At 49.8% G+C, this 27,864-nt stretch overlaps 2 protein-coding genes across 3 annotated transcripts; both read right to left on the bottom strand.

The window, feature by feature from the left end:
• Positions 1-3,127: 3,127 nt before the first annotated feature.
• On the bottom strand, positions 3,128-20,270 carry LOC311344851 (RING finger protein 44-like). 2 transcript variants are annotated; one of them, XM_084469182.1, is made up of 13 exons: positions 20,005-20,270; positions 19,165-19,527; positions 15,397-15,449; positions 14,028-14,209; positions 12,944-13,385; positions 11,754-11,894; positions 10,959-11,171; positions 8,357-8,518; positions 7,879-7,982; positions 6,674-6,755; positions 5,528-5,649; positions 4,489-4,588; positions 3,128-4,253 (listed from the first exon to the last, which is right to left on the bottom strand). In XM_084469182.1, the coding sequence occupies exons 2-13, from the start codon at positions 19,451-19,453 to the stop codon at positions 4,191-4,193; spliced, it is 1,953 nt and encodes a 650-aa protein (XP_084325308.1). In that variant the 5' UTR covers positions 19,454-19,527; positions 20,005-20,270; the 3' UTR covers positions 3,128-4,190. The 2 variants fall into 2 exon arrangements, with proteins under 2 accessions (XP_084325308.1, XP_084325309.1); XM_084469183.1 differs by lacking the exon at positions 20,005-20,270 and adding an exon at positions 19,618-19,980.
• A 526-nt stretch (positions 20,271-20,796) lies between these two features.
• On the bottom strand, positions 20,797-27,857 carry LOC311345267 (uncharacterized protein). Its single transcript, XM_084469631.1, is given in 9 exon segments — positions 20,797-21,856; positions 22,039-22,079; positions 22,081-22,166; positions 23,016-23,108; positions 23,270-23,305; positions 23,723-23,893; positions 25,571-25,675; positions 25,861-25,913; positions 26,856-27,857. Coding segments are annotated over 9 exon segments (1,515 nt in total). The 5' UTR covers positions 27,241-27,857; the 3' UTR covers positions 20,797-21,311.
• Between the last annotated feature and the right edge of the window lie 7 nt (positions 27,858-27,864).

The following is a 27,864-nucleotide window of genomic DNA, read 5'->3' as shown; positions in this document are numbered from 1 at the left end:
TGTTGGACCTGTTGGACCTGTTGGACCTGTTGGACCTGTCCCTGTTGGACCTGTTGGACCTGTTGGACCTGTCCCTGTTTGACCTGTCCCTGTTGTCCCTGTTAGACCTGTTGGACCTGTTGTCTTCAGCTTCCCCTCCGGACCGGTGGAGAGTCTCCGTGTGGATGAGAGAGAGAGCGAGAGAGAGAGCGAGAGAGAGAGCGAGAGAGAGAGAGCGAGAGAGAGCGAGAGAGAGAGAGAGAGAGAGAGAGAGAGCAGCCATGTGTGTATAACTATAAGTTGAGTAGGCTTTTATTTTAAAACAGAATGGAAAAGCCATGTAAGCTGTCACACACACACACACACACACATTGAGTGCATTAGAAGCGTAGGCTGTGCAGGATGCAGTCTAAAGTGTTCTGCACATCAGAGTGGAGCACGTCTCTCTCTCTCTCTCTCTCTCTCGCTCTCTCTCGCTCTCTCTCTCTCTCTCTCTCTCTCTCTGAGGTGTTAAAACAATGTAGTGATGATCAGGTTATGAGTCATTCTGTTGGAGAACAGGCAGCCATCTCCAGACTCTAGATCACTTTTCTCCTGAACCCACTTTAAGTTCAGCTGCCTCAGAGCCGACCAGGGGCAGGCTGCAAGGGGACCAATCAGAGGTCAGCGTGCTCAAGGACAAACAGCCAATTAGAAACCACTAGTCTGAGCGAGCCTACGCATCCAAGCAGATAACAATTCAGAGAACTAGAAACATCAAATAATGTCATTCTATTTAGAGGTCTTATGAACAGTTTTGGACCCCCCCCAAAAAAATCATGATTTATTTTAACAATGCCATAACATCTAAATCATTGAATCAGTTATTGATGTAATAATTAAAATGATGAGTTTTAAAGGAGTTGAGATGGGCATTAAACACAGACTGACGGTCAACGAGGGATTCAGCCTCGTGTCTCCTGCTGCACGCGTTCTAAAACACCAGCATCAAGATCTCCTTCACACACACTGACTGAGCTGAAGTGGGGTGCAGGCAATTAAAGTAAAGAGAGAGAGAGAGAGAGAGAGAGAGAGAGAGAGAGAGAGAGACGTTAAGAGTCACATTTGAAGCACACTTTCAGGGGTTGTCGTTCCACTTGGCTGCGGCGGTGGAGCGGGGGGGGGGGGGGGGGGGGGGGGGTACGGGGGTGTCTGAGCGGCCAGCAGAGCGTGAGGCGTGGGCGTGGCGTGGCGCCGTGGACTACACAGAGAGAGAGGGAGCAGAACACAGAAGACTGGAGACGAGCCACCGGGACAGGGACAGGAGGAGATTCCCATTTAATGAAGCCCACCAACAGCCGGCCTCTCTGGGACACACAGGGCTAAGGCTCCATGCAGAGGAACGCCTTTGGTTCCCTCAGTGGTGAGTGTAGTGGACTCTGCAGGAGGGAGAGGTGATGATAGACCAGCACTCCAAACCCTCGACAGTTCACTTTTTGGGGTCACTTTTGGAAAACCTTAAAGCGTTGTTCCTCTTTGTAGAGTTTGAATTCCTATTTTGTCAGGGATTTGACTTTACAGCCCGGGTTGCATTGTTAAACTCTGAAGTGTCCCATTCCAACGCAAACAGAGAACATCTGTCTACCCTAACCCTAACCCCCTAACACTAACCCTAACCCCCTAACACTAACCCTAACCCCCTAACCCAACACTAACCCTAACCCCTAACCAACCCTAACATCCTAACCCTCTAACCTTTACTCTATGCATGTACATCTTCTAATCAGGATCGAGAGAGAGAGGGAAAGAGAGAGAGAGAGAAAGAGCGAGAGAGAGAGACGACAGGAGGTCAGACTGAAGCGACCCGGGCCGCCATGAGATCAGCTGTTCCAGTTCTCTAACTCTAGAGGAGCTTCATTGGCTCCTCACTCATCAGCGTTTTACTCACGGTGGGAAAAATATCTAAGATATGCTTTCAGCAGTCCGTCGCTGCAGACCACGCCCACAATGCTGGTGACCACGCCCACAACGCTGGTGACCACGCCCACAACGCTGGTGACCGCGTCATTCTGCGGACGTCATTCTGCCGTGGCACCGTGGTGGGCGGATTCTTCGTCACATCTTCTCTTGACCTCATGACTGTTTCCAGCTCAAGGAAGAGATTAGGAAGGACATAGGAAGTATTTTAGTTGGACTGTTGGACTGCATCCAGGTTGTTCGCAGGTCATTGAGTCTTAAATTCACTCAATAACCTGCATTAATAAACAGCATTGATCAGCCGTTGATAACTGGTGGCCGTGACTCATCCACTAGGCTGACCGGAGGGGGGCCTCTAGTGGTGATTTGCAGCCATTTCCATGCAATTATAAATGAGTTAAAGATCACATATCATGCTTTTTTTAGGGCTAATAATTGCATTTGGGGGTCCTACTAGAATAGGGTTACATGTCTGTATGTTCAAAATAACCCTTATTATTCTCACTTAATTTCTACAAAACCAATTTCAGCGTCTTTCAAAAACGGCCTGATTTGTATCATGTCGCTTTAAAGGAGAACTCCGGCGATTTTTAACCCCATTATCGTTTTCCTGAGGGTCACCCCATGTTGAGGGAAGTAAAAAACCAGACAAAAATTGATTGGACCAACCAGAGAGCTGCACTATCTGCCGGTGAACAGAACAGCTCTAACGCTAAGCTATGGGGGCAAGCTCTTTATCCACTTTGGGGCTTCTAAACACATTCAGAAAACCATTCCAAGACCTGTAACACGCGTTGGTTCCTCACGAGACACTGCAGTGCTCGTCTAACTCAAACAGTGTGGCCAAACAGGATACACTTTGTGTTTTTGCATGTAAACACTCAGCGTAGATTACCCCGTGGACATATCCAGAAAGCCCTTACTAGCCGAAAGCGGAACAGATGCGTGCGGATGCACAGCCGTTGGCTGGTTCTGCTCACGTCACCCAAGCCTGAGCACAAACGAGCCGTTTCCGCCCGCATTGAGGGGCCTTCTCGTGGGGGTTGGGCCCCTGGGGCGGACGTTTTCTAGTTCAGCAGACGTAAAACATTTATACAGAAGTCATATAACATACAACATAACCGTCTAAAGCATTTATCACCCCTTTAAGTGAACGATAAAACCAGACCAAAAGGAGTTACAGAAGTTTGTATCAAGCCTTTTATTATTTGGTATACAGATATTCATAATTTTATACAGAGATATGTGTGTGTGTATATATATACATATACATATATATATATATATACATATACATATACATATATATATATATAAAAACACATGTGCCACCGCAAAGTCACAGACAAACTCATCTTTGATAGGACAGCCAAAGAAAAGGGAAAATATATAATGCACACAACTTTAGGAGAATAGTGAAGAACAACAGAAACGGAATGAGGACGAGGTAACTGCCAGTCAGAAAAATAATCACACACAATAGCTAATAATAATAATAATAATAATAATATCAAAAGCCCTAATAAAACAAATTGATTAATCATGCATTCCAGAGGCAGTATGGACCCTAAGTATCAAGCTAGAGAAAAGGAGTCAATCACACACACACACACACACACACACACACACACACACACACACACACACACACACACACACACACACACACACACACACACACACACACACACACACACACACACACACACACACGAAGAGAGAAACACGCGTGCACACTGCAGCATAACCTTTTGCCAGTCTGTGCCAGAGGTTTGACAGACAGGTGTCTGTAAAACCTCTGACAGACACCTGTCTGTCAAAACTCTGACAGACAGGTGTCTGCCAGAGGTGTGACAGACAGGTGTCTGCCAGAGGTGTGACAGACAGGTGTCTGCCAGGTGTGACAGGGGGAACATTCAGTGCTGAGGGGGGATGTGAGGGGGGGTGTGAGGGGGGGTGTGAGGGGGGGTGTGAGGGGGGGTGTGAGGGGGTGTGAGGGGGGTGTGAGGGGGGAGATAGAAAGAGATAGAAAGACAAAACAAATCGTAAAGAAGTAAGAAATGGACGCCTACCAAAACAGACCGAGTGGCAGGAAGAGGATTAGAGGAGCAGAGGAACCGGATAAGTTTAAAAAGTGCTTGGGGGGGGGGGGGGTGTGCTGTAATATGGAGGGCGTTAGGGGCGGGACCAGAGGGAGGTCACTGGGCAGTGCTGAGATGCGACGGACAGTAACAGTGTCAGTCTCCCCCTGGTGGTCACTCCGAGTCACGCTGCACCTCCGAGGCGTCGGCGCGACAGATGGGGCACGTCCTGTTGGCCTGAGGAGGGAACGCGCACGCACACACACACGAAACAATCAGGAGGTAGAGAGCAGAACAATAAGAAAATAACACTGACATGGAAACGCTAGTGTTGAGGTTGTGTGTGTGTGTGTGTGTGTGTGTGTGTGTGTGTGTGTGTGTGTGTGTGTGTGTGTGTGTGTGTGTGTGTGTGTGTGTGTGTGTGTGTGTGTGTGTGTGTGTGTGTGTGTGTGTGTGTGTGTGTGTAACTCACCCGGAGCCACTTGTCGACACATTTGCCGTGGAACTCGTGGCTGCAGGGCAGGACCCGAAGGAGCTGGCGAGACTCAAAGTCACTCATACACACCACACACCTGCACACAGAGAGCACTGATCACACAACTACACACCACACACCTGCACACAGAGAGCACTGATCACACAACTACACACCACACACCTGCACACAGAGAGCACTGATCACACAACTACACACCACACACCTGCACACAGAGAGCACTGATCACACAACTACACACCACACACCTGCACACAGAGTAGTGATCACACAACTACACACCACACACCTGCACACAGAGTAGTGATCACACAACTACACACCACACACCTGCACACAGAGAGCACTGATCATACAACTACACACAACACAGAGAGCACTGATCACACAACTACACACCACACACCTGCACACAGAGTAGTGATCACACATCTACACACCTGCACACAGAGTAGTGATCACACAACTACACACCACACACCTGCACACAGAGTAGTGATCGCACAACATCGCCTCACACCTCTGTAGTGCGGCCCAGTCCTCCTGGACCCGTTACTGATCCCAGCTACAGACTCCAGCTACAGACTCTAATCAGCCTCCAGCTACAGACTCCAGCTACAGACTCTAATCAGCCTCCAGCTACAGACTCCAGCTACAGACTCTAATCAGCCTCCAGCTACAGACTCCAGCTACAGACTCTAATTAGCCTCCAGCTACAGACTCTAATGGTGGTGGTGTAGGGGGGGGCGTGGTGTAGTGGGGGGGCGTGGTGTAGTGGGGGGGGCGTGGTGTAGTGGGGGGGTGGTGTAGTGGGGGGGCGTGGTGTAGTGGGGGGGCGTGGTGTAGTGGGGGGGCGTGGTGTAGTGGGGGGGCGTGGTGTAGGGGGGGGTGGTGTAGTGGGGGGGTGGTGTAGTGGGGGGGTGGTGTAGTGGGGGGTGGTGTAGTGGGGGGGTGGTGTAGTGGGGGGTGGTGTAGTGGGGGGGTGGTGTAGTGGGGGCGTGTCCCGGGTACTCACAGCGTCTGCTCCGACTGCTGGTTGTTGGGGTTGAACCTGTAGGACGGCAGCTGCTCGATGTCCCCCTTGGTCAGACCCCGCAGCTTGGCCTCGCCCAGACGCTCAGCCAGGTTCAGCAGGGCCTGGGGACGGACCAGGGGACAGTGAGGACGGACCGGGGGACAGTGAGGACACAGTGAGGACAGTGAGGACACAGTGAGGAGACAGTGAGGACACAGTGAGGACACAGTGAGGACAGTGAGGACAGTGAGGAGACAGTGAGGACACAGTGAGGACAGTGAGGACAGTGAGGACACAGTGAGGACAGTGAGGACAGTGAGGACACAGTGAGGACACAGTGAGGACACAGTGAGGAGACAGTGAGGACACAGTGAGGACACAGTGAGGACAGTGAGGACAGTGAGGAGACAGTGAGGACACAGTGAGGACACAGTGAGGACAGTGAGGACAGTGAGGAGACAGTGAGGACACAGTGAGGACACAGTGAGGACAGTGAGGACAGTGAGGACACAGTGAGGACAGTGAGGACAGTGAGGACACAGTGAGGACACAGTGAGGACACAGTGAGGACAGTGAGGAGACAGTGAGGACACAGTGAGGACAGTGAGGACACAGTGAGGACAGTGAGGACAGTGAGGACACAGTGAGGACACAGTGAGGAGACAGTGAGGACACAGTGAGGACACAGTGAGGACACAGTGAGGACACAGTGAGGAGACAGTGAGGACACAGTGAGGACACAGTGAGGACAGTGAGGACACAGTGAGGAGACAGTGAGGACACAGTGAGGACACAGTGAGGACAGTGAGGACAGTGAGGACACAGTGAGGACAGTGAGGACAGACCAAGGACAGTGAGGACAGTGAGGACACAGTGAGGACAGACCAGGGACAGTGAGGACAGTGAGGACACAGTGAGGACAGTGAGGACACAGTGAGGACAGACCAGGGACAGTGAGGACAGTGAGGACAGTGAGGACAGACCGAGGACACAGTGAGGACAGTGAGGACAGTGAGGACAGTGAGGACACAGTGAGGACAGTGAGGACAGTGAGGACAGTGAGGACAGTGAGGACAGACCAGGGACAGTGAGGACACAGTGAGGACAGTGAGGACAGTGAGGACACAGTGAGGGTGAAGCTCAGACCTCGTAGTTCTCCACCTCGCCGTCGTCCACGTCCAGCTCCAGGCTGATGGCCGGCCCGGTGGTCTGGACGGGCAGCATGGACCTGAGGGGACGTTGACAACAGATCATCTTCTGGTACTACGGCCGTCTGTATACTTTACTGATAAACTTGGTCATTCTTTTGTGAAAAGTTTCAAATGGAATATATTCAGTATATTGTTCTTAAGTCCACCACAAGGTCCCGGCGTTAAACCCTCGACTAAACCCAGACTTAAGTGGGAGGACAACGGTTCCCACTCTGAAGCCACAACGGAGAGGTCTACATTATACAGACATTAGCCCCTGTGTGGTGGGGGTCTGGTCTGTGTGGTGGGGGTCTGGTCTGTGTGGTGGGGGTCTGGTCAGTGGGGGGGTTTGGTCAGTGGGGCCCCTGTGTGGTGGGGGTCTGGTCAGTGTGTGGGGGGGTCTGGTCAGTGTGGTGGGGGTCTGGTCAGTGTGTGGGGGGGTCTGGTCAGTGGGGGGGTTTGGTCAGTGGGGCCCCTGTGTGGTGGGGGTCTGGTCAGTGTGGTGGGGGTCTGGTCAGTGTGTGGGGGGGTCTGGTCAGTGTGGTGGGGGTCTGGTCAGTGTGTGGGGGGGTCTGGTCAGTGTGGTGGGGGTCTGGTCTGTGTGGTGGGGGTCTGGTCTGTGTGGTGGGGGTCTGGTCTGTGTGGTGGGGGTCTGGTCAGTGTGGTGGGGGTCTGGTCTGTGTGGTGGGGGTCTGGTCAGTGTGGTGGGGGTCTGGTCAGTGTGGTGGGGGTCTGGTCTGTGTGGTGGGGGTCTGGTCAGTGTGGTGGGGGTCTGGTCTGTGTGGTGGGGGTCTGGTCTGTGTGGTGGGGGTCTGGTCAGTGTGGTGGGGGTCTGGTCAGTGTGTGGGGGGGTCTGGTCAGTGTGGTGGGGGTCTGGTCAGTGTGTGGGGGGGTCTGGTCAGTGGGGGGGTTTGGTCAGTGGGGCCCCTGTGTGGTGGGGGTCTGGTCAGTGTGGTGGGGGTCTGGTCAGTGTGTGGGGGGGTCTGGTCAGTGTGGTGGGGGTCTGGTCAGTGTGTGGGGGGGTCTGGTCAGTGGGGGGGTTTGGTCAGTGGGGCCCCTGTGTGGTGGGGGTCTGGTCAGTGGGGCCCCTGTGTGGTGGGGGTCTGGTCAGTGGGGCCCCTGTGTGGTGGGGGTCTGGTCAGTGGCAGAGGGGGTACCTACAGGAAGTAAGGCAGGAAGCTGGGGTGGTAAGGCGAGGGCGGCAGCGGCTGCTGGGAGCGGTAGCGCCGGTTCTGGATCCTCCGCGGCATGAAGTTAGGATACGACTGGAGGAGAGGAGAGGAGAGGAGGAGAGGAGGAGAGGAGAGGAGGAGAAGAGGCTTCAGACCACGGCTCAGAGATGAGGAGCACACGCAACATAAGTTGAAAATGGTGGAAACTAAAACTAACTACTAGACAGCCCTACAGAACCAGCCCTACAGAACCAGCCCTACAGAACCAGCCCCTACAGAACCAGCCCTACAGAACCAGCCCTACAGAACCAGCCCCTACAGAACCAGCCCTACAGAACCAGCCCCACAGCACTAGCCCTACAGAACCAGCCCCTACAGAACCAGCCCCGTTAATGAAGCCCCAGCGGTCCATGTCTTTGTGTGATGACGTTAACAAGCCGTTCCTGGTGGGCGGGGTCATCACTCACCACGCCGAAGAACTCCTGGGGCAGGGGGTCGTGGGACAGGAAGTGCAGCTGGGCGGAGTGCGTGGCGAGGGCGGGGTGGGGCGGCGAGGGGTAGTGGAGCCCCGCCCCCAGGGACAGGTGGTCGCCCAGCAGCTCCACCTCGTTCTCGATGCGCTGCAACGGCTGCCGTCGTCATGGCAACCAGAATAGTGTCAGAACCAATGAGGCGGAGGCAGACATGGGGTGAGTGTGGCGTTTTAATTATGACCCATCATATTCTAAGTGCTATATATCTGGTCTGCCGTCCTACTGTAATATCTGGTCTACTGTATACGACCATGTGGTTTACTGTAATATCTGGTCTACTGTATACGACCATGTGGTTTACTGTAATATCTGGTCTACTGTATACCACCATGTGGTTTACTGTAATATCTGGTCTACTGTATACCACCATGTGGTTTACTGTAATATCTGGTCTGCCGTCCTACTGTATACCACCATGTGGTTTACTGTAATATCTGGTCTACTGTATACCACCATATGGTTTACTGTAATATCTGGTCTACTGTATACCACCATGTGGTTTACTGTAATATCTGGTCTACTGTATACCACCATGTGGTTTACTGTAATATCTGGTCTACTGTATACCACCATGTGGTTTACTGTAATATCTGGTTTACTGTATATGACCATGTGGTTTACTGTAATATCTGGTCTACTGTATACGACCATGTGGTTTACTGTAATATCTGGTCTACTGTATACCACCATATGGTTTACTGTAATATCTGGTCTACTGTATACCACCATGTGGTTTACTGTAATATCTGGTCTACTGTATACCACCATGTGGTTTACTGTAATATCTGGTCTGCCGTCCTACTGTATACCACCATGTGGTTTACTGTAATATCTGGTCTACTGTATACCACCATATGGTTTACTGTAATATCTGGTCTACTGTATACCACCATGTGGTTTACTGTAATATCTGGTCTACTGTATACCACCATGTGGTTTACTGTAATATCTGGTCTACTGTATACCACCATGTGGTTTACTGTAATATCTGGTTTACTGTATATGACCATGTGGTTTACTGTAATATCTGGTCTACTGTATACGACCATGTGGTTTACTGTAATATCTGGTCTACTGTATACCACCATATGGTTTACTGTAATATCTGGTCTACCGTCCTACTGTATACGACCATGTGGTTTACTGTAATATCTGGTCTACTGTATACCACCATGTGGTTTACTGTAATATCTGGTCTACTGTATACCACCATGTGGTTTACTGTAATATCTGGTCTACTGTATACCACCATGTGGTTTACTGTAATATCTGGTCTACTGTATACCACCATGTGGTTTACTGTAATATCTGGTCTACTGTATACCACCATGTGGTTTACTGTAATATCTGGTCTACTGTATACCACCATGTGGTTTACTGTAATATCTGGTCTACCGTCCTACTGTATACGACCATGTGATTTACTGTAATATCTGGTCTACTTTATACCACCATGTGGTTTACTGTAATATCTGGTCTGCCGTCCTACTGTATACCACCATGCGGTTTACTGTAATATCTGGTCTTCTGAATACGACCATGTGGTTTACTGTAATATCTGGTTTACTGTATACGACCATGTGGTTTACTGTAATATCTGGTTTACTGTATACTACCATATGGTTTACTGTAATATCTGGTCTGCTGTCCTACGATATACGACCATGTGGTTTACTGTAATATCTGGTCTACTGTATACGACCATGTGGTTTACAGTAATATCTGGTCTGCTGTCCTACTGTGTACCACCATAATGTTTACTGTAATATCTGGTCTACTGTACACCACCATATGGTTTACTGTAATATCTGGTCTACTGTATACCACCATATGGTTTACTGTAATATCTGGTCTGCTGTCCTACTGTATATCACCATATGGATTACTGTAATATCTGGTCTACTGTATACCACCATATGGTTTACAGTAATATCTGGTCTATTGTATACCACCATATGGTTTACTGTAATATCCGGCCTACTGTACACCACCATATGGTTTACAGTAATATCTGGTCTACTGTACCACCATATGGGTTACAGTAATATCTGGTATACTGTACACCACCATATGGTTTACAGTAATATCTGGTCTACTGTACACCACCATATGGTTTACAGTAATATCTGGTCTACTGTACACCACCATATGGTTTACAGTAATATCTGGTCTACTGTACACCACCATATGGTTTACAGTAATATCTGGTCTATTGTATACCACCATATGGTTTACTGTAATATCCGGCCTACTGTACACCACCATATGGTTTACAGTAATATCTGGTCTACTGTACCACCATATGGGTTACAGTAATATCTGGTATACTGTACACCACCATATGGTTTACAGTAATATCTGGTCTACTGTACACCACCATATGGTTTACAGTAATATCTGGTCTACTGTACACCACCATATGGTTTACAGTAATATCTGGTCTACTGTACACCACCATATGGTTTACAGTAATATCTGTCTACTGTACACCACCATATGGTTCCCTGCCTGGTAAAAGATAAAGACGTGGACTCACCGAGCGGGCGGGCTGGGCGGGGTAGGGGCCGAACGGGGCGGGCTGGGCCAGGTGGGGGGGGTGGTGGGAGAGGTGGTGGTGGTGGTGGTGGTGGTGGTGGGTGGGGGGGTGCTGGAGGTGGGGAGGGGGGAGGAGGAAGGCCGGGTCGCTGGAGAGCAGCGAGGGGAAGGGGTAGGGCACGGGGAGGTGCTGCACGGAGCACGTCTGGAGGACCTGGGGGAGACAGGGGGGAGACGGGGGGAGACAGAGAGACAGGGACATGGGGGAGACAGAGAGAAAGGGGGGAGACAGAGAGACAGGGGGAGACAGGGGGGAGACAGAGCGACAGGGGGAGACAGAGAGACAGGGGGGAGACAGGGGGGAGACAGAGCGACAGGGGGAGACAGAGAGACAGGGGGGAGACGGGGAGACAGAGAGACAGGGGGGAGACAGACGGGAGACAGGGGGGAGACAGAGAGACAGGGGGAGACAGAGAGACAGGGGGAGACAGGGGGGAGACAGAGAGACAGGGGGAGACAGGGGGGAGACAGAGAGACAGACGAGAAACAGACGGGAGACAGAGAGACAGGGGGTAGAGAGAGAGACAGAGAGAAACATCAGATAAATGAGCGTGTGGAGGTCTGACCCGCGTCATCGTTAATATCCAACCAACGAGCTGAACTGCTGGAGCCCTGACGAGCTACCTGGACGGCCCTCAGACACGTCACTCCACACGGGGCCCCGCCCACTGAGGCTGGAGGCCGCCACACGGGGCCCCGCCCACTGAGGCTGAAGGCCGTCAGACCAGAGACTCACCGGGGGGGGGGCCACGCTGCAGACGGGGTAGTGCTGTCCGCTGAACACCACCGAACACGCCGGCAGCTGCTGGGGGGCGGAGCGGGGGGGCAGGCCCGGGGCCCCCGCTGGAGACATGGGGTACGCCCCCGGAGCAGAACCCTGGGGGAGGGGGAGAGAGTCATCTGGAGGCGGAGCTAGCCTTACAGTGTGTTCTCCAGGCTGCCTGGAGGCGGAGCTATCCGTTTGCACGAGTGGACAAGCGGCACGAGACGGCCTATCAGCAGCAGCGGAGTTTATCAGACAGAGGGATATGTTTAGTACCTTACTCTGTGGTGTGTTTAGTACCTTACTCTGTGGTGTGTTTAGTACCTTACTCTGTGGTGTGTTTAGTACCTTACTCTGTGGTGTGTTTAGTACCTTACTCTGTGGTGTGTTTAGTACCTTACTCTGTGGTGTGTTTAGTACCTTACTCTGATGTGTTTAGTACCTTACTCTGTGGTGTGTTTAGTACCTTACTCTGTGGTGTGTTTAGTACCTTACTCTGTGGTGTGTTTAGTACCTTACTCTGTGGTGTGTTTAGTACCTTACTCTGATGTGTTTAGTACCTTACTCTGTGGTGTGTTTAGTACCTTACTCTGTGGTGTGTTTAGTACCTTACTCTGATGTGTTTAGTACCTTACTCTGTGGTGTGTTTAGTACCTTACTCTGTGGTGTGTTTAGTACCTTACTCTGTGGTGTGTTTAGTACCTTACTCTGTGGTGTGTTTAGTACCTTACTCTGATGTGTTTAGTACCTTACTCTGTGGTGTGTTTAGTACCTTACTCTGTGGTGTGTTTAGTACCTTACTCTGGTGTGTTTAGTACCTTACTCTGTGGTGTGTTTCGTACCTTACTCTGTGGTGTATTTACGCTCTATGTACCTTACTCTGTGGTGTGTTTACTCTCTATGTACCTTACTCTGTGGTGTGTTTACTCTCTATGTACCTTACTCTGTGGTGTGTTTACTCTCTATGTACCTTACTCTGTGGTGTGTTTACTCTCTATGTACCTTACTCTGTGGTGTGTTTACTCTCTATGTACCTTACTCTGTGGTGTGTTTACTCTCTATGTACCTTACTCTGTGGTGTGTTTACTCTCTATGTACCTTACTCTGTGGTGTGTTTACTCTCTATGTACCTTACTCTGTGGTGCCCGGCGCGGGTCTCCTACCTGCTCGTGGAGGTCCAGCACCACGCTGCTCTGCTGGGCGGGGTGGGGGTGGTGCAGCAGGCGGGGGGACAGGGTGGGGGAGTGGTGGAGGGGCCGCGGGGAGAGGTTGGGGGGGTGGTAGCCGGGCCGCTCCTCCCGGGGGGGGGGCTGGCTGTAGGGGGGGGCGTAGCTGGGCGGGGGGGCGGGCAGGCGGTAGTTCTCGTCCTGGTGGGCGACGGAGGGGGCGTGGTGGGGGTGCAGGTGGTGCGGGTGGAGGCTGTGCTGGTGGTGCGGCAGGAGGTGGGGGTGGTGGTTGCCGTGGTTGCTGTTGTTGTTGTTGCTGCCGCCGCCGTTGTAGTGGTGGGGGTGGGGGGGGTGGGGGTTGTGCGGGTGGTGGTGGTGGTGGTGGTGGTGGTGGCGGGCCAGCCGGTCCCTGCGGCCACGCTGTCGTCTCATTGGAGGACTGAAAGCAGAGGTTACATTAGATCGCTTAGGGACAGATTTATACTATTTGATACAGGCATACGTTTAGGCAACCATGCATGAATTTAACATAGGGGTGTCTATACTTATGCACCCTGTATTTTAATGGAGAACATTTATTTATTTATGATACATTATTCAATCACAAAGCAAATTGGTGTCCTTAAAGGTTGGATTTTTCGTCATTTGCTTAATTAAGGCATTAAGATCAATTTCCAAAAGATGATTTTTTTATTCCTCTTTTTAGTCAACTTTAGCATGGGTGCCTAAACTCATGCCTGCCACTGTATATATATTTTATCAATGTTCATGCTGCATAAAAAGATAGTATTTTCAACTGAACATCAGAGGAATCGGCCCATGGTGAGCCACCAGGCAGTGCCACGGGCGCCCTTTGATTCACCGGCCTGCCGCTCTGTGGCTGCTCTGACGTCACGTTAACTCATTAACCGCAGGCGTGAAACTATTATGTCCATAGGATTTATAAAATGTACATCGTTATGGAGAATCAAAAGTGATTCATATGGCATTTAATTATTGCAGAGATAGGATACGATGGCTAACTTAAACAGGGTCACTTTCACTACTTCAACTCTCTGCAACGTTGTGTTGTCATGGTTACCTGCGGCGGTTGCGGACAGGGGTGTGGCACCTCTCAGGCAGGTAGTGGGGGTGTGGCCGGCGGCTGGGCGGGAGCTCCCACGGACGAATGGGAGAGGAGGGATTGGAGGGGGGTGCGGTGCTTAGGTCCAGCATGGCCTGCTGGGACAGACGGGGCCGCTTGGGGCTGGGGCTGTCCTCCATCTGAGACCCCCCCCACAAAGGACCCCCCCAAAGGACACATTAAACACAACCACAACACAACCATAACACAACCACTGGGGCTGTCCTCCATCTGAGACCCCCCCCACAAAGACACACACATCACAACACAACACAACACAACCACTGGGGCTCTCCTCCATCTGAGACCCCCCCCACAAAGGACCCCCCCAAAGGACACATTAAACACAACACAACCACAACACAACACAACCACTGGGGCTGTCCTCCATCTGAGACCCCCCCCCACAAAGGACCCCCCCAAAGGACACATTAAACACAACACAACCACAACACAACCACTGGGCTGTCCTCCATCTGAGACCCCCCACAAAGGACACATCACAAACACAACCACAGCACAAAGGACACATCACAAACAACACAACCACAGTGGACACATCACAGACAACACAACCACAACACACACAAAGGACACATCACAAACACAACCACAGCACAAAGGACACATCACAAACACAACCACAGCACAAAGGACACATCACAAACAACACAACCACAGTGGACACATCACAGACAACACAACCACAACACACACAAAGGACACATCACAAACACAACACAACCACAGCACAAAGGACACATCACAAACACAGCACAAGGGACACATCCCAAACATCAAGTCTGCAACAAGATTTTTTTAAGGAGCTTTTTTCTTACATCTTGAAAGCATGGTTTTTAATCATCGCATTTATTGAATGCATAATTATACTAATAAACAGTTGGGAGCTGTATCATTTGAGGCTGCAAATGGGATTAAGGGATAGACAAATACAATGGAATTTACATATTTTCAAAGAGCTTAAAACTGCAGTGTATAATGGAGACTCCCATTGTCTTCTGCTGGTGGCAGCTCGGTCAGCTCTATGGCAGCTCTATGGCAGCTGTGACTGATGGCAGCTCTATGGCAGCTGTGACTGATGGCAGCTCTATGGCAGCTCTATGGCAGCTCTATGGCAGCTCTATGGCAGCTCTAGCGGCTGTGACTGATGGCAGCTCTATGGCAGCTCTATGGAAGCTCTAGCGGCTGTGACTGGTGGCAGCTCTATGGCAGCTCTATGGCAGCTCTATGGCAGCTGTGACTGGTGGCAGCTCTATGGCAGCTCTATGGCAGCTCTAGCGGCTGTGACTGGGGGAGGGACTCCCACCTTGTCGCGGTCCTCACTGCACATGTTGTCTGGGTGGAAGTGGAGCACGCCCCCTGCAGGCCACAGAGAGAACAGACGTCAGACATGAGCCATCACAAGACACACACACTCCCATCCAAAACATCAATAAACCAGAAGACGTAACGACCAAAAGAAAACCGGATCTCAGTCGTTTTTCGAGTTGAAACCTTTGGAACAAAACAAAAATACACATGATGTGGTTTACTTGCACCTCGTTCTGCATTATGTATTCCTCGGCCCGGCGACCCTGGCATGACTCTGACACTGGCACGAAATAACAAAGTTACTCCTCAACATCTACACAAAGGTTCACCAGCCTGGTTGGCCAGCAAATGCATCCAGGATGTTCAGTACTCAACACTGATTGGACGCATGCAAACCATGTCCATTGTCCAATCATCGAAATGTCTTTGCACGTGAAGGAAAAACATCAGATCCCGAAGCAAGTAATAAATAATTTGATCAGGATCCTAACACGAGTCGCGTGTTAAACAGCGCTCGGCGCCGGGGCAAAACAGGTCGATAATAATAGAATGTGCCATTCTATAAAAGGCCCTTTCTGATAGAGTGTGAACGAGTGTGAACGTCTGACTGAAATACCAAGCAGTGCCAGTGTGCAGAGAGGACAGCTGTAGAGACTGAAGAGCGTTTGAAGAGAGGCTAGCTGCTGCACGATGGCCGACGGGACGCTGGACCCCACCCCGAGTGGACACCGAGTTAATTACACCTCTGGCCACTGAGCTTTAGATATATATATATATATATATATATATATATATATATATATTTTATACATATTTTATACTCAATCATCAACTCAGAAGAGGTGGAAAAAGAGCAGAGGGGTATTCCATCAACCAGGCTAAGCGCAAAGCCCGGCTTATTTCTCTTAGCCGGGCTTCTTTCAGCTAGTTGCGTTCCATGAACGTGACTTAAGGGAATCTCCGCTAAGTAACCATGGCAATTAATAATACAATTATATATTATATAATTATTATAAATTATATAACAATTATATATTAATTATATTACAATTTTTAATTAATTCCCTAATTAAGAATATTCAAAGAAATGGAAAATAAATGGCATGAAAAGTTATTTGATTTCTCTAGTAATCCTTCCTATATTACTAATTGCGTGGGGATAGAACCCCGGACGACCGGGTGCAAGTCCGACACGTTAGAGACTATCTCCCTGCTTTCGAATCCATGGTCAATATTAAATTAAAATATGTTACGCTTAATACTACATTCAACAGATTGTGCCAGGCAGCCTCCCTGTTTCTATTAATGGTTACGGTGTTCCCTTTTTGAGTTAGCCTATTATATGCTTGTACTCCTCATAGACCTCCACAAGCAGCTTCTGTTCGCCGCTGGAAAAGAGACCGCTCGGTCCTTTTCGGACATTTGATCCATGATTCGACATTCAGGGTTATGGGCTGGTTACATATCTCGTGAACGCGCGTAATCCAGGATAACGTTAGCCTGGCTTGAACTAACCTGAGCAAGGCGCGGCTGAACTGCGTTGATGGAACGGCTTTAGCCTCAAGTGGAAGTTGGCGCTAGTTCTAACTGGGCTTTGATGGAATACCCCTCAGGTGAGCTCTGGGGGAGGTTACCACACACACGTTTTTGTTTTGTTTAAGAAATGCACCCCCTTCCTAGCACACACACAGATACCTGTTTGTCATTTCAACAGGAATGGTTTTCAGAAGCGGGGCCACATAGAATGTCACGGGTTCGGTCGGCAGCAATTGAACCCAATTGCTACAGATTCTTTTCTACCATGCTTAAATACACGGACCATGTCTGGCTCTTCCTTGTCGACTCGTTTTAGTGATCAGACGTGAAGAAAAGCCCTTTCTTCAGGCTTCTTGTCTTTGAGCTCTAGTGCTCTGTGTGATCTGAGTGGAGCGCACAGAACAGAGAGCAGAGGAGGAACTGGCCGACTGTAGAGACTGGATATGGATAGATGGGTGATGGAAGGAAGAGTGGAATGGTATTCTGTATTGATCCACATTCACCTTCATTTCATCAGATTTTGGAGTTATATTATTCTCCATAAAAAGGAGAAGAGACTATGAGTATGTTTGGACTATGAACGCACTAAGTGACAAATACATTGGTAATAAATATATTGCCAAATAGATTGCAGTCATCAATAAAAAAGTCCTATGTAGTCATACTGGGAACACACTGGTAAACACCTGCATGTTGGCAGACGGTATCGTTTAATGTAAAGAAGAAAGGGAGCCGTCTCTATAAATGAACAGGAGCACGATCCTGCCACATATCGCCAGACAGTGAAAGGTCTTTAAAGCCTGGAGCCAGTCTGGAGCCATCTACCCCAGGAAGGACTGGGTCCTCCACATCTACAGAATCAACCATAGGACCGTACACTAGTCATTATGTTTAGGGACCATAGGACACTAGTCATTATGTTTAGGGACCATAGGACACTAGTCATTATGTTTAGGGACCATAGGACACTAGTCATTATGTTTAGGGACCATAGGACACTAGTCATTATGTTTAGGGACCATAGGACACTAGACCATAGGACACTAGTCATTATGTTTAGGGACCATAGGACACTAGTCATTATGTTTAGGGACCATAGGACACTAGTCATTATGTTTAGGGACCATAGGACTGTACACTAGTCATTATGTTTAGGGACCATAGGACACTAGACCATAGGACACTAGTCATTATGTTTAGGGACCATAGGACACTAGTCATTATGTTTAGGGACCATAGGACACTAGTCATTATGTTTAGGGACCATAGGACACTAGACCATAGGACACTAGTCATTATGTTTAGGGACCATAGGACACTAGTCATTATGTTTAGGGACCATAGGACACTAGTCATTATGTTTAGGGACCATAGGACTGTACACTAGTCATTATGTTTAGGGACCATAGGACACTAGACCATAGGACACTAGTCATTATGTTTAGGGACCATAGGACACTAGTCATTATGTTTAGGGACCATAGGACACTAGACCATAGGACACTAGTCATTATGTTTAAGGACCATAGGACACTAGTCATTATGTTTAGGGACCATAGGACACTAGTCATTATGTTTAGGGACCATAGGACACTAGTCATTATGTTTAGGGACCATAGGACACTAGTCATTATGTTTAGGGACCATAGGACACTAGACCATAGGACACTAGTCATTATGTTTAAGGACCATAGGACACTAGTCATAATGTTTAGGGACCATAGGACACTAGTCATTATGTTTAGGGACCATAGGACCGTACACTAGTCATTATGTTTAGGGACCATAGGACACTAGTCATTATGTTTAGGGACCATAGGACACTAGTCATTATGTTTAGGGACCATAGGACACTAAGTCATTATGTTTAGGGACCATATGACTGTACACTAGTCATTATGTTTAGGGACCATAGGACACTAGTCATTATGTTTAGGGACCATAGGACACTAGTCATTATGTTTAGGGATCATAGGACCGTACACTAGTCATTATGTTTAGGGACCATAGGACCGTACACTAGTCATTATGTTTAGGGACCATAGGACCGTACACTAGTCATTATGTTTAGGGACCATAGGACACTAGTCATTATGTTTAGGGACCATAGGACACTAGTCATTATGTTTAGGGACCATAGGACCGTACACTAGTCATTATGTTTAGGGACCATAGGACACTAGTCATTATCGTTAGGGACCATAGGACCATGTTTAGTCTTGCTCACCAGCGCCTTGGTGTCTGTGAGCTCCGTGGGAAGCGTGGCGCTGTGGCCCCGGCCCTAGGTAGCTCCCCTGGGGGTGCTGCTGGCTCTCGGGGTAGGCGCGTCCCCCGTGGTGCGGCGCCCAGCCGGGGTTGTTGCTCTGCTGCGAGTAGCTCCCCGCTCCGCCGGGGTTCATCATCACGGCTCCGTTACCGGCCGGGTTCGTGTTGTTGCCATTTGTTGCGCCGCTGCTGTTCATCCCGAAATGATAAAAGCCGGAACGTGACCGCGACCGGGTCCTGGGGGGGTCCATGGCGGGGACGGGCGGGGGCGGTGGACGGACGGGTTCCTAGTGACAGCTCGGTGTCCCGCCACCCACCTCCTTTCCTGTGTCAGAAAGGTGTGGATTAATTCGGTGGCATTTAAATGCGCAATTTGATGTAGAAAAAAAAAAACGTAGAAAAAAACTAAACTCACTCCTCGTTCGTCTGGGATTACAGGAGACCACAGAGCTTTAGATTCTTTGTCTCATTTAAGCAATAAGAATAATGATCACTCCGGGATCCAGGAGCGCAGCGGAGCTTTACTCCTCTGCTGCCCCGCAGTAAAGAGGAGCAGCCGAAAACTGGACGGAAATGTTAACAAGTAATCCAACCAAGTGTAGAACGGAGGACACAACATCCCTCAACACAACAACACAACAACAGTGTCCTGAGCTGTCCTAAGATGGCTAACTCCCTGTGTTCCTGATCAGCGGCTCCTGGGGGGGGGAGGAGGATCTGCTCTAACGGGGCCGACGGACCCTGAGACCCCCGGGGTCTGAGGGGTCTGAGGGGGACTCGGGAGGACTCAGGAGGACCGTACCTGCAGATGGTCGAGGCTCCTCAGACCCGAGTCCCTTCGGAGCCTCTTAGCTCATCAGGCTAACAACAGGAAGCTGGAGCTAGCGGACGGACCGACAACCGACAGCCGACAGCCGACGGTAGAGCCGAACCGCTCCGACAGCCGACGGTAGAGCACCGAGCCTCCGCCCCGCGGTGCAGCTCACCACGGGCCGAGATACGGATCTTATTGCACGAACTGCCCGGTCCTCGTCAGCGCAGATCCCCACAGTGGTTCAGTGTTTTCTGTGGTCGGCGGGGATCCTGAAGATCAATCAATGGGATTCACATCTCCGCGCAGTCCAACAAGTCGACCACAGAAAAATGGAACAATCGTCACTCCGATTTGTAACGTAAACCTACACTCGAACGCCGTACGATGCATCTATTTTAGACAGAAATAGGTGTGCGCGGGAAGACGCAATCCAATAAACTGATATAATTAACGGAGGCTCTTGATTAAGGACGACGGAACAGCCTTCTCCTGCAATCCGTTTTCTCGATCAACTACTTTTGCCTTACAAACAATGGGCAGCTGCCCGCTCATTAATAATTGAGTAGCTTCGGCCAGTGCTTGGAAAACACTGCTTTCGTAGACGTTTGTCTGTTAAGATACATTTTCATTTATTTTCTTTATTCTCAACATGCATCACCTCCCACATACATTTACTTGGTCAAATTACTCCAAAGACTTATCGACGTACCGATTGTTATTTATAATAACAATCAGTGACATCTGCTTTTAGGGTAATTGATATTTAAAGGGGACATATTATACCACCAGGTGTGGTGTGATTAGCCATTACAAGCCATTTTGAAAATGTGCAGCTTCTGACAGCACAGGTGGGCGTGTCCACCTAGATGTGTGCTGGATAGATGAGCAGCGTTTGCTGCAGTCCACTGGGTCGCTGGTGGACTGATCTATCAGCACACATCTAGGTGGACACCTAGACATCAGAAGCGGCACATTTTCGGCTTGTAACGGCTAATCACACTCACACCTGGCGGTATGACATGTCCCCTTTAAATCTCCCCATACGTTGTGTGAATTGACGACAGTGATTGCACTGCAAATAAATACACAGCATAACGTGTCTAATAAAAGTACAGTACAGTAAAACTGACATTTGGCAAACTGTGTGGCAGACGTCAGCCCTGAGGTTCACCAGGCAGTGGACGATGCAAAGCTGCCCAAAATAGAAACGTTTGATCAATCAATCCTCCTAATGAATCAAAGTGTTATATAAAAGTACTAAATCTATTCCGTCGTGACGTGTGCGTCTCCTGAGCTCATCTCTTGCGCTGGCGCGCTCGGTTCTTGGGCGACAGCAGGTCCTCGTCCGCGGCTCCGAGGTCTCCGCGTGGGAACAGGTAGCCTCGCCGCATCCCCCTCCTCTTCTTCCAGCGCTCCGACTCCCGGCTCTTCCTGCTCCGGGCCCCGTCCGCGCCCTTCACCCCCCAGGCCTCCTCCTCCTGCCCCCCCCTCCTCCTCTTCAGAGGAGGGTGTGGCGGGGGCCCCTGGCGGCGGTGAGGCGGGGGCCCCTGGCGGCGGTGTGGCGGGGGCCTGCCGCCAGCCCCCGGCCCCGCCCTGCGGCCTCCATGCGGGCCTCCCTCTCTCCGGGCCTCAGCCTGCCTCCGGAGCTTCTTCAGCTCCCGGCGTTCCTGCTGTCGCTCCGCCTTCCCCCTCCTGCTCTCCCGGGGCGGGGCCGCCGGGCGCTCCCCCCGGCGCTGGGCGGCCCGGCTCCGGTCCGGCGGGCGGCGGGACTCTCCCGCTCCGGGCGGTGTTCCGCGGCGCCGCCGCTCCCACAGCGGCAGCGCCAACGTCTCCCTGAGCTCTGCGGGCGTTACAGTCAGTTCATTTTACTAATGTCTTTATGAAGAACATGAACTATAATACTGCACCGTGTCATCTGAACGTGCCAGCAGCTCAAAGTGTTAACGCTAATAAAACTAAAGCGCTGAGGCCTTAATGTAACGGTCCGCTTGGTGGACTGATGTGTGTGCTACTCGGCCTCACCTCGGGCCCTCCTCTGCTCCCGGGCTGAGGGCCGCCCCCCCCCCCGCGTCGCCCCCCTCCCCGTCGTAGTGGCAGACGTAGGGCAGCGACAGGAACGTCCCACTCGTCATCCTCCTCTTCCCACACTCCTGCCAGAGAGACACAGACCACGAGTCACACCACGGGACGGCAGGGAGGACAGAGAGGGTGAGACAGGACAGAGGGTGAGACGGGTCACCACGGGACGGCAGGGAGGACAGAGAGGGTGAGACAGGACAGAGGGTGAGACAGGTCACCACGGGACGGCAGGGAGGACAGAGGGTGAGACAGGGCCACAGGACAGAGGACAGAGGGTGAGACAGGGCCACAGGACAGAGGACAGAGGGTGAGACAGGGCCACAGGACAGAGGACAGAGGGTGAGACAGGGCCACAGGACAGAGGACAGAGGGTGAGACAGGGCCACAGGACAGAGGACAGAGGGTGAGACAGGTCAAAGGCCAGAGGGTGAGACAGCTCACAGGCCAGAGGTCACAGGTCAGAGGGTGAGACAGGTCACAGGTCAGAGGGTGAGACAGGTCACAGGCCAGAGGGTGAGACAGGTCAAAGGCCAGAGGGTGAGACAGGTCACAGGCCAGAGGGTGAGACAGGTCACAGGCCAGAGGGTGAGACAGGTCAGAGGGTGAGACAGGTCACAGGCCAGAGGGTGAGACAGGTCACAGGCCAGAGGGTGAGACAGGTCAGAGGGTGAGACAGGTCACAGGTCAGAGGGTAAGCCGGGACCACAAGGCCACAGTCAAGGAGGGAGACAGTAAGGGGTGAATATGATCGTCATCTTTGTATAAATAGAATTTCCGCAAAAACAACACACACACACACACACACACACACACACACACACACACACACACACACACACACACACACACACACACACACACACACACACACACACACACACACACACACACACACACACACACTCTGAGAGGTTACTTACGTAGCCGTAATGGCCGCTCTGGGAGCAGTTGTAGCAGTGAGCGTTGAGGTGCGTGTGTTGAGTCTCTGGGTGGAGGGGGGCCTCAGTGCTCACCTGAACATACGTCGTTATTCACACTCATATCCTCGTTATCCAACAGGAGAGAGGGTCTGACTGACCAGGGCCAGTGAGCTACAGCCCCAGGCACAGAGCCTTTCTCCTGGCCAGACTCAGACCGTTAGACCATCAGAGATATACCAAAGGAACAAACTCACTGTGGAATGGAACTGTCTCCATGTGTCCGGGCAGGCCTACAAAACATAAACAAGAACTGATATTAACTCACAACCCACAGGTACCTCACAACATACACAGGAAGACGACGGACCAGCAGCTCAGGTAAAGAGGAGCAGTTTAACACAAACCCAGCAGCTCAGGTAAAGAGGAGCAGTTTAACACAAACCCTGCAGCTCAGGTAAAGAGGAGCAGTTTAACACAAACCCTGCAGCTCAGGTAAAGAGGAGCAGTTTAACACAAACCCTGCAGCTCAGGTAAAGAGGAGCAGTTTAACACAAACCCAGCAGCTCAGGTAAAGAGGAGCAGTTTAACACAAACCCTGCAGCTCAGCGCCATCATCGACTGAAGCCGACAGACTGATGTTGAGGCACAGAGACGCATGAGGCTTCCAAAGAAAAGGCAGCCAATCAGAGAACTCCGTTCAGACGTACGTCAGCCAGGTGTCCGGCCATCCCACAGCGCAGACAGTGCTGGTCCCACAGGGGGCGCTGTGGGCAGGGCGCGGGGCCGTGTGGGGGCAGACCACAGCTGGGGCAGTGGCGGCGGGGGCAGCCCCGGTGGCGGTGGCCCTGATGACCGCACAGCGAGCAGGCGGCTCGCCGCTGTGTGGACGGGGAGGGAGAGTTACAGAGTTCAGTTAGAGAGAGTTAGAGAGAGTTACAGGGAGAGTTACAGGGTTCAGTTAGAGAGAGTTACAGGGTTCAGTTAGAGAGAGTTACAGGGTTCAGTTAGAGAGTTACAGCGTTCAGTTAGAGAGAGTTACAGGGTTCAGTAAGAGAGTTACAGGGTTCAGTTAGAGAGAGTTACAGGGAGAGTTACAGGGTTCAGTTAGAGAGAGTTACAGGGTTCAGTTAGAGAGTTACAGGGTTCAGTTAGAGAGAGTTACAGGGAGAGTTACAGGGTTCAGTAAGAGAGAGTTACAGGGAGAGTTACAGGGTTCAGTTAGAGAGTTATGGGGTTCAGTTAGAGAGAGTTACAGGGTTCAGTTAGAGAGTTACAGGGTTCAGTTAGAGAGAGTTACAGGGAGAGTTACAGGGTTCAGTTAGAGAGAGTTACAGGGAGAGTTACAGGGTTCAGTTAGAGAGAGTTACAGGGTTCAGTTAGAGAGAGTTACAGGGTTCAGTTAGAGAGTTACAGGGTTCAGTTAGAGAGAGTTACAGGGTTCAGTTAGAGAGTTACAGGATTCAGTTAGAGCATTACAGGGTTCAGTTAGAGAGAGTTACAGGGTTCAGTTAGAGAGAGTTACAGGGTTCAGTTAGAGAGAGTTACAGGGTTCAGTTAGAGTTACAGGGTTTAGTTAGAGAGAGTTACAGGGTTCAGTTAGAGAGTTACAGGGTTCAGTTAGAGAGAATTACAGGGAGAGTTACAGGGTTCAGTTAGAGAGAGTTACAGGGTTCAGTTAGAGAGTTATGGGGTTCAGTTAGAGAGAGTTACAGGGTTCTGTTAGAGAGTTACAGGGTTCAGTTAGAGAGAGTTACAGGGTTCAGTTAGAGAGTGTTACAGGGTTCAGTTAGAGAGTTACAGGGTTCAGTTAGAGAGAGTTACAGGGTTCAGTTAGAGAGAGTTACAGGGTTCAGTTAGAGAGAGTTACAGGGTTCAGTTAGAGAGAGTTACTGGGTTCAGTTAGAGAGAGTTACAGGGTTCAGTTAGAGAGAGTTACAGGGTTCAGTTAGAGAGTTACAGGGAGAGTTACATGTTTCAGTTAGAGAGAGTTACAGGGTTCAGTTAGAGAGAGTTACAGGGTTCAGTTAGAGAGAGTTACAGGGTTCAGTTAGAGAGAGTTACAAGGTTCAGTTAGAGAGTTACAGGGTTCAGTTAGAGAGTTACAGGGTTCAGTTAGAGAGAGTTACAGGAAGAGTTACAGGGTTCAGTTAGAGAGAGTTACAGGGTTCAGTTAGAGAGAGTTACAGGGTTCAGTTACAGTGAGTTACAGGGTTCAGTTAGAGGGAGAGTTACATCTATAAATCACATACATGTTTATAAATGCATATCATAAATAAAGTTTTCCAAAATATACATATGATTCCTTATAGTTTACTGTGTACGAGTTAATCTTTTGAAAATATAAATTTGATGTCTGTGACATTAAAGTTATATTCAAGTCTTTAACATGGCAAGCAGATGGACCAAATTGTATATACATGGTGTGTGTGTGTGTGTGTGTGTGTGTGTGTGTGTGTGTGTGTGTGTGTGTGTGTGGTAGGTAAAGTTGACCACTATGTATGAGTATGGAATACGTCCTAACGTCCTGGTTGTGCGTGTCAGGGCATGGTGCTCACCTTGTGGCGGGGGCAGACCCGGGCCAGGTGTCCCGTCTGGTTGCAGCTACGGCAGGTGAGCTGAGGGGCGGAGTAGTACCTGTGGAGCGGCCGGTCAGCGCCGCCCTACAGGAGGAGTCCAATCACAACAAAACACAACTCAATTTGTTTCTTGATTACGTAATTTGCATTTATAATCTAAAGCAAATAATCTGTTACAACTCTATATTAAACATGAATAGTAAAATTGGATTAATACAACTTTGCATCAAATTTTACACATAAGTAACTATTCACATAAAGGAGGCTACCTTGTCTTTCTCCAGAACAGCCCAGGAAGGCTCGTCTGAGTTCAGATATTCGACTACAATGGAAAGCAAAAAACAAAACCTTTTTTTTTTTTCTTTTCACGCCATATCTATTATCCATACCAAATTGACAATCAAAATGTATTATCAGCCTAGCTGCAGACCTAAAGTGAATCACAAGAGTTGTACTGTATATAGGTCATGCATTTTAATATTGTTGTCTACTTGTTAACTCTAACAAAAGACTTAAGTGAAAATGGGGTGAGCTCCATGACCCCATTGTTTTATATATGAGTTTAGAACCTCTAAGCTGATCACTGCCTGGAGATCACTATTGTTCTCAAGCTGTTCTACAGTAGAAAGGGACCTTTAACACAATGAGAACTCCTGTAGTATTGATGTTGTCTGTGAGCCAGAGCTGAGTTCCTATGGTGAATGCATGTGGTTAAGGAGCAGGGGAGCCTTGAGGACAGTGGACCAGGACCTTTGGACGGCCCCAGTAGACACTGGTCGGCCCATTTCCTGTTTGGGAGTAGAGCTATTCTTTGCAGATTGCAGAAATTTGTAAAGACAATATTGACTGTCTTTCCATGTGTGTGAGAGATCCTACGAGAGATCCTAAGAGTGTTGTCTAGAAGAGTCGCCAAACACACAAATAAGATGTGATTAACGGCCCGTCTCGGGTGAAACAGGGGGATGTGTGACAGCTATCTCTAATTGACTTGAATCGAATTGGCTTGTAAAGAGTGCTACACTCGTAGTTTGAATATGCAGTATTGTGAGTCAGGTGGTTTCTATTGTTAAAACATTGACATTTTTCAATGATTAGTATTAGGATAGGATAAGGATTTTCCATATCAAGATTAAGATTTATTATTCTACATTAGAATCCTAATATTCCACCCACCTACTAGAACAAAATTCTGCCAATCACAAAATAACTAACTGCATATTATTCTTAGTGTGAGTGAGATAGTGAGATACGTCTGGCAGCTCACCGTCAGATCCCTCCGAGCTGCTGCCTCTCCAGCAGCAGAGGTTGAGCTGGATGTCTCCGTCTCCCTCCTGGTCCTCTCCTCCCAGGACCATCCAGTCCTCCACGGGCTCCTCAGCAGAGTCCAGCTCCTGGTCTTCATCTGGGATCGAGTCTAGATCAGAGGTGGGGGTCTGACCCCTGGCACCAGGACCCCCAGGAGAGGGGAGAGGGAAGGCCAGCACCAGGGGGGGCGATGGCTCTCTGGGGGTCCTTTTGGAGCCGTAGGCCTGAGGGTTCAAACTGAACTCCAATTCACTTTCCGAATTGCTCGAGTCCTCAAAATAAAATGCCACATCTGGGCCTTTCACATCTGTGTCTCTAGTTCTGTTGAGTCTAGAGCAGTCCATCCTTCAGCAGTAATAGTATGATAGATTATAATAAATTATAATAGATTATGGATTGAGTTCAGTGCAATAGCGCCATCAAACGGCCATTCACTGTCTAACGACCATATCATTTAGAATACTCCGAAATATGATATGAAAAAGTAGAGTCAACGTGAGTCAAATAAAGCAAAACAATCCCGAACATGACTGCCTGTATCTCCATCCATTGTATACACTCTTTACACGATCTACTGTATCTCCATCCACTATATACACTGTATCTACACACTGTATAGACTGTATCTACACTGTATCTCCATCCACTATATACACTGTTTACACAATCTACTGTATCTCCATCCACTGTATACACTATCTAATGTATCTCCTCTGTACCTCCATACACTGTATTTCCACTGTATCTCCATACACTGTATCTACACTGTATCTCCATACACTGTATCTACACTGTATCTCCATACACTGTATCTCCACTGTGTCCATGGACAGAGGTTCATCTCTCGCCTCTTAACATTAAGAACGTTCAGCGGCTAAAGGAACTCAGTGTTGAGAACCGGCGACGGGACGTCGACTCGTTTAAACCTGTGGAGGTTCCCAGGAACACGGAGAGGGGTTGACTGGTGC

This window comes from Micromesistius poutassou, assembly GCF_964030765.1.
Source record: "Micromesistius poutassou genome assembly, chromosome: 6".
Taxonomy (NCBI): domain Eukaryota; kingdom Metazoa; phylum Chordata; class Actinopteri; order Gadiformes; family Gadidae; genus Micromesistius; species Micromesistius poutassou.
The sequence above is the reverse complement of the archived record's forward strand: the minus strand, read 5'-3'. Positions and strand labels throughout refer to the sequence as shown.

What these genes read in the sequence shown, in the direction of transcription:
- LOC311344851 (XM_084469182.1), bottom strand. Translation starts at nt 19,453, where the DNA reads ATGGACCCCCCCAGGACCCGGTCGCGGTCACGTTCCGGCTTTTATCAT. An exon ending in TCACAGACACCAAGGCGCTG is followed by an intron (nt 15,450 to 19,164) that starts GTGAGCAAGACT and finishes TGTGGCCTGCAG; the next exon opens with GGGGCGTGCTCCACTTCCAC. An exon ending in CAGCAGTCGGAGCAGACGCT is followed by an intron (nt 4,589 to 5,527) that starts GTGAGTACCCGG and finishes CTCTGTGTGCAG; the next exon opens with GTGTGTGGTGTGTATGAGTG.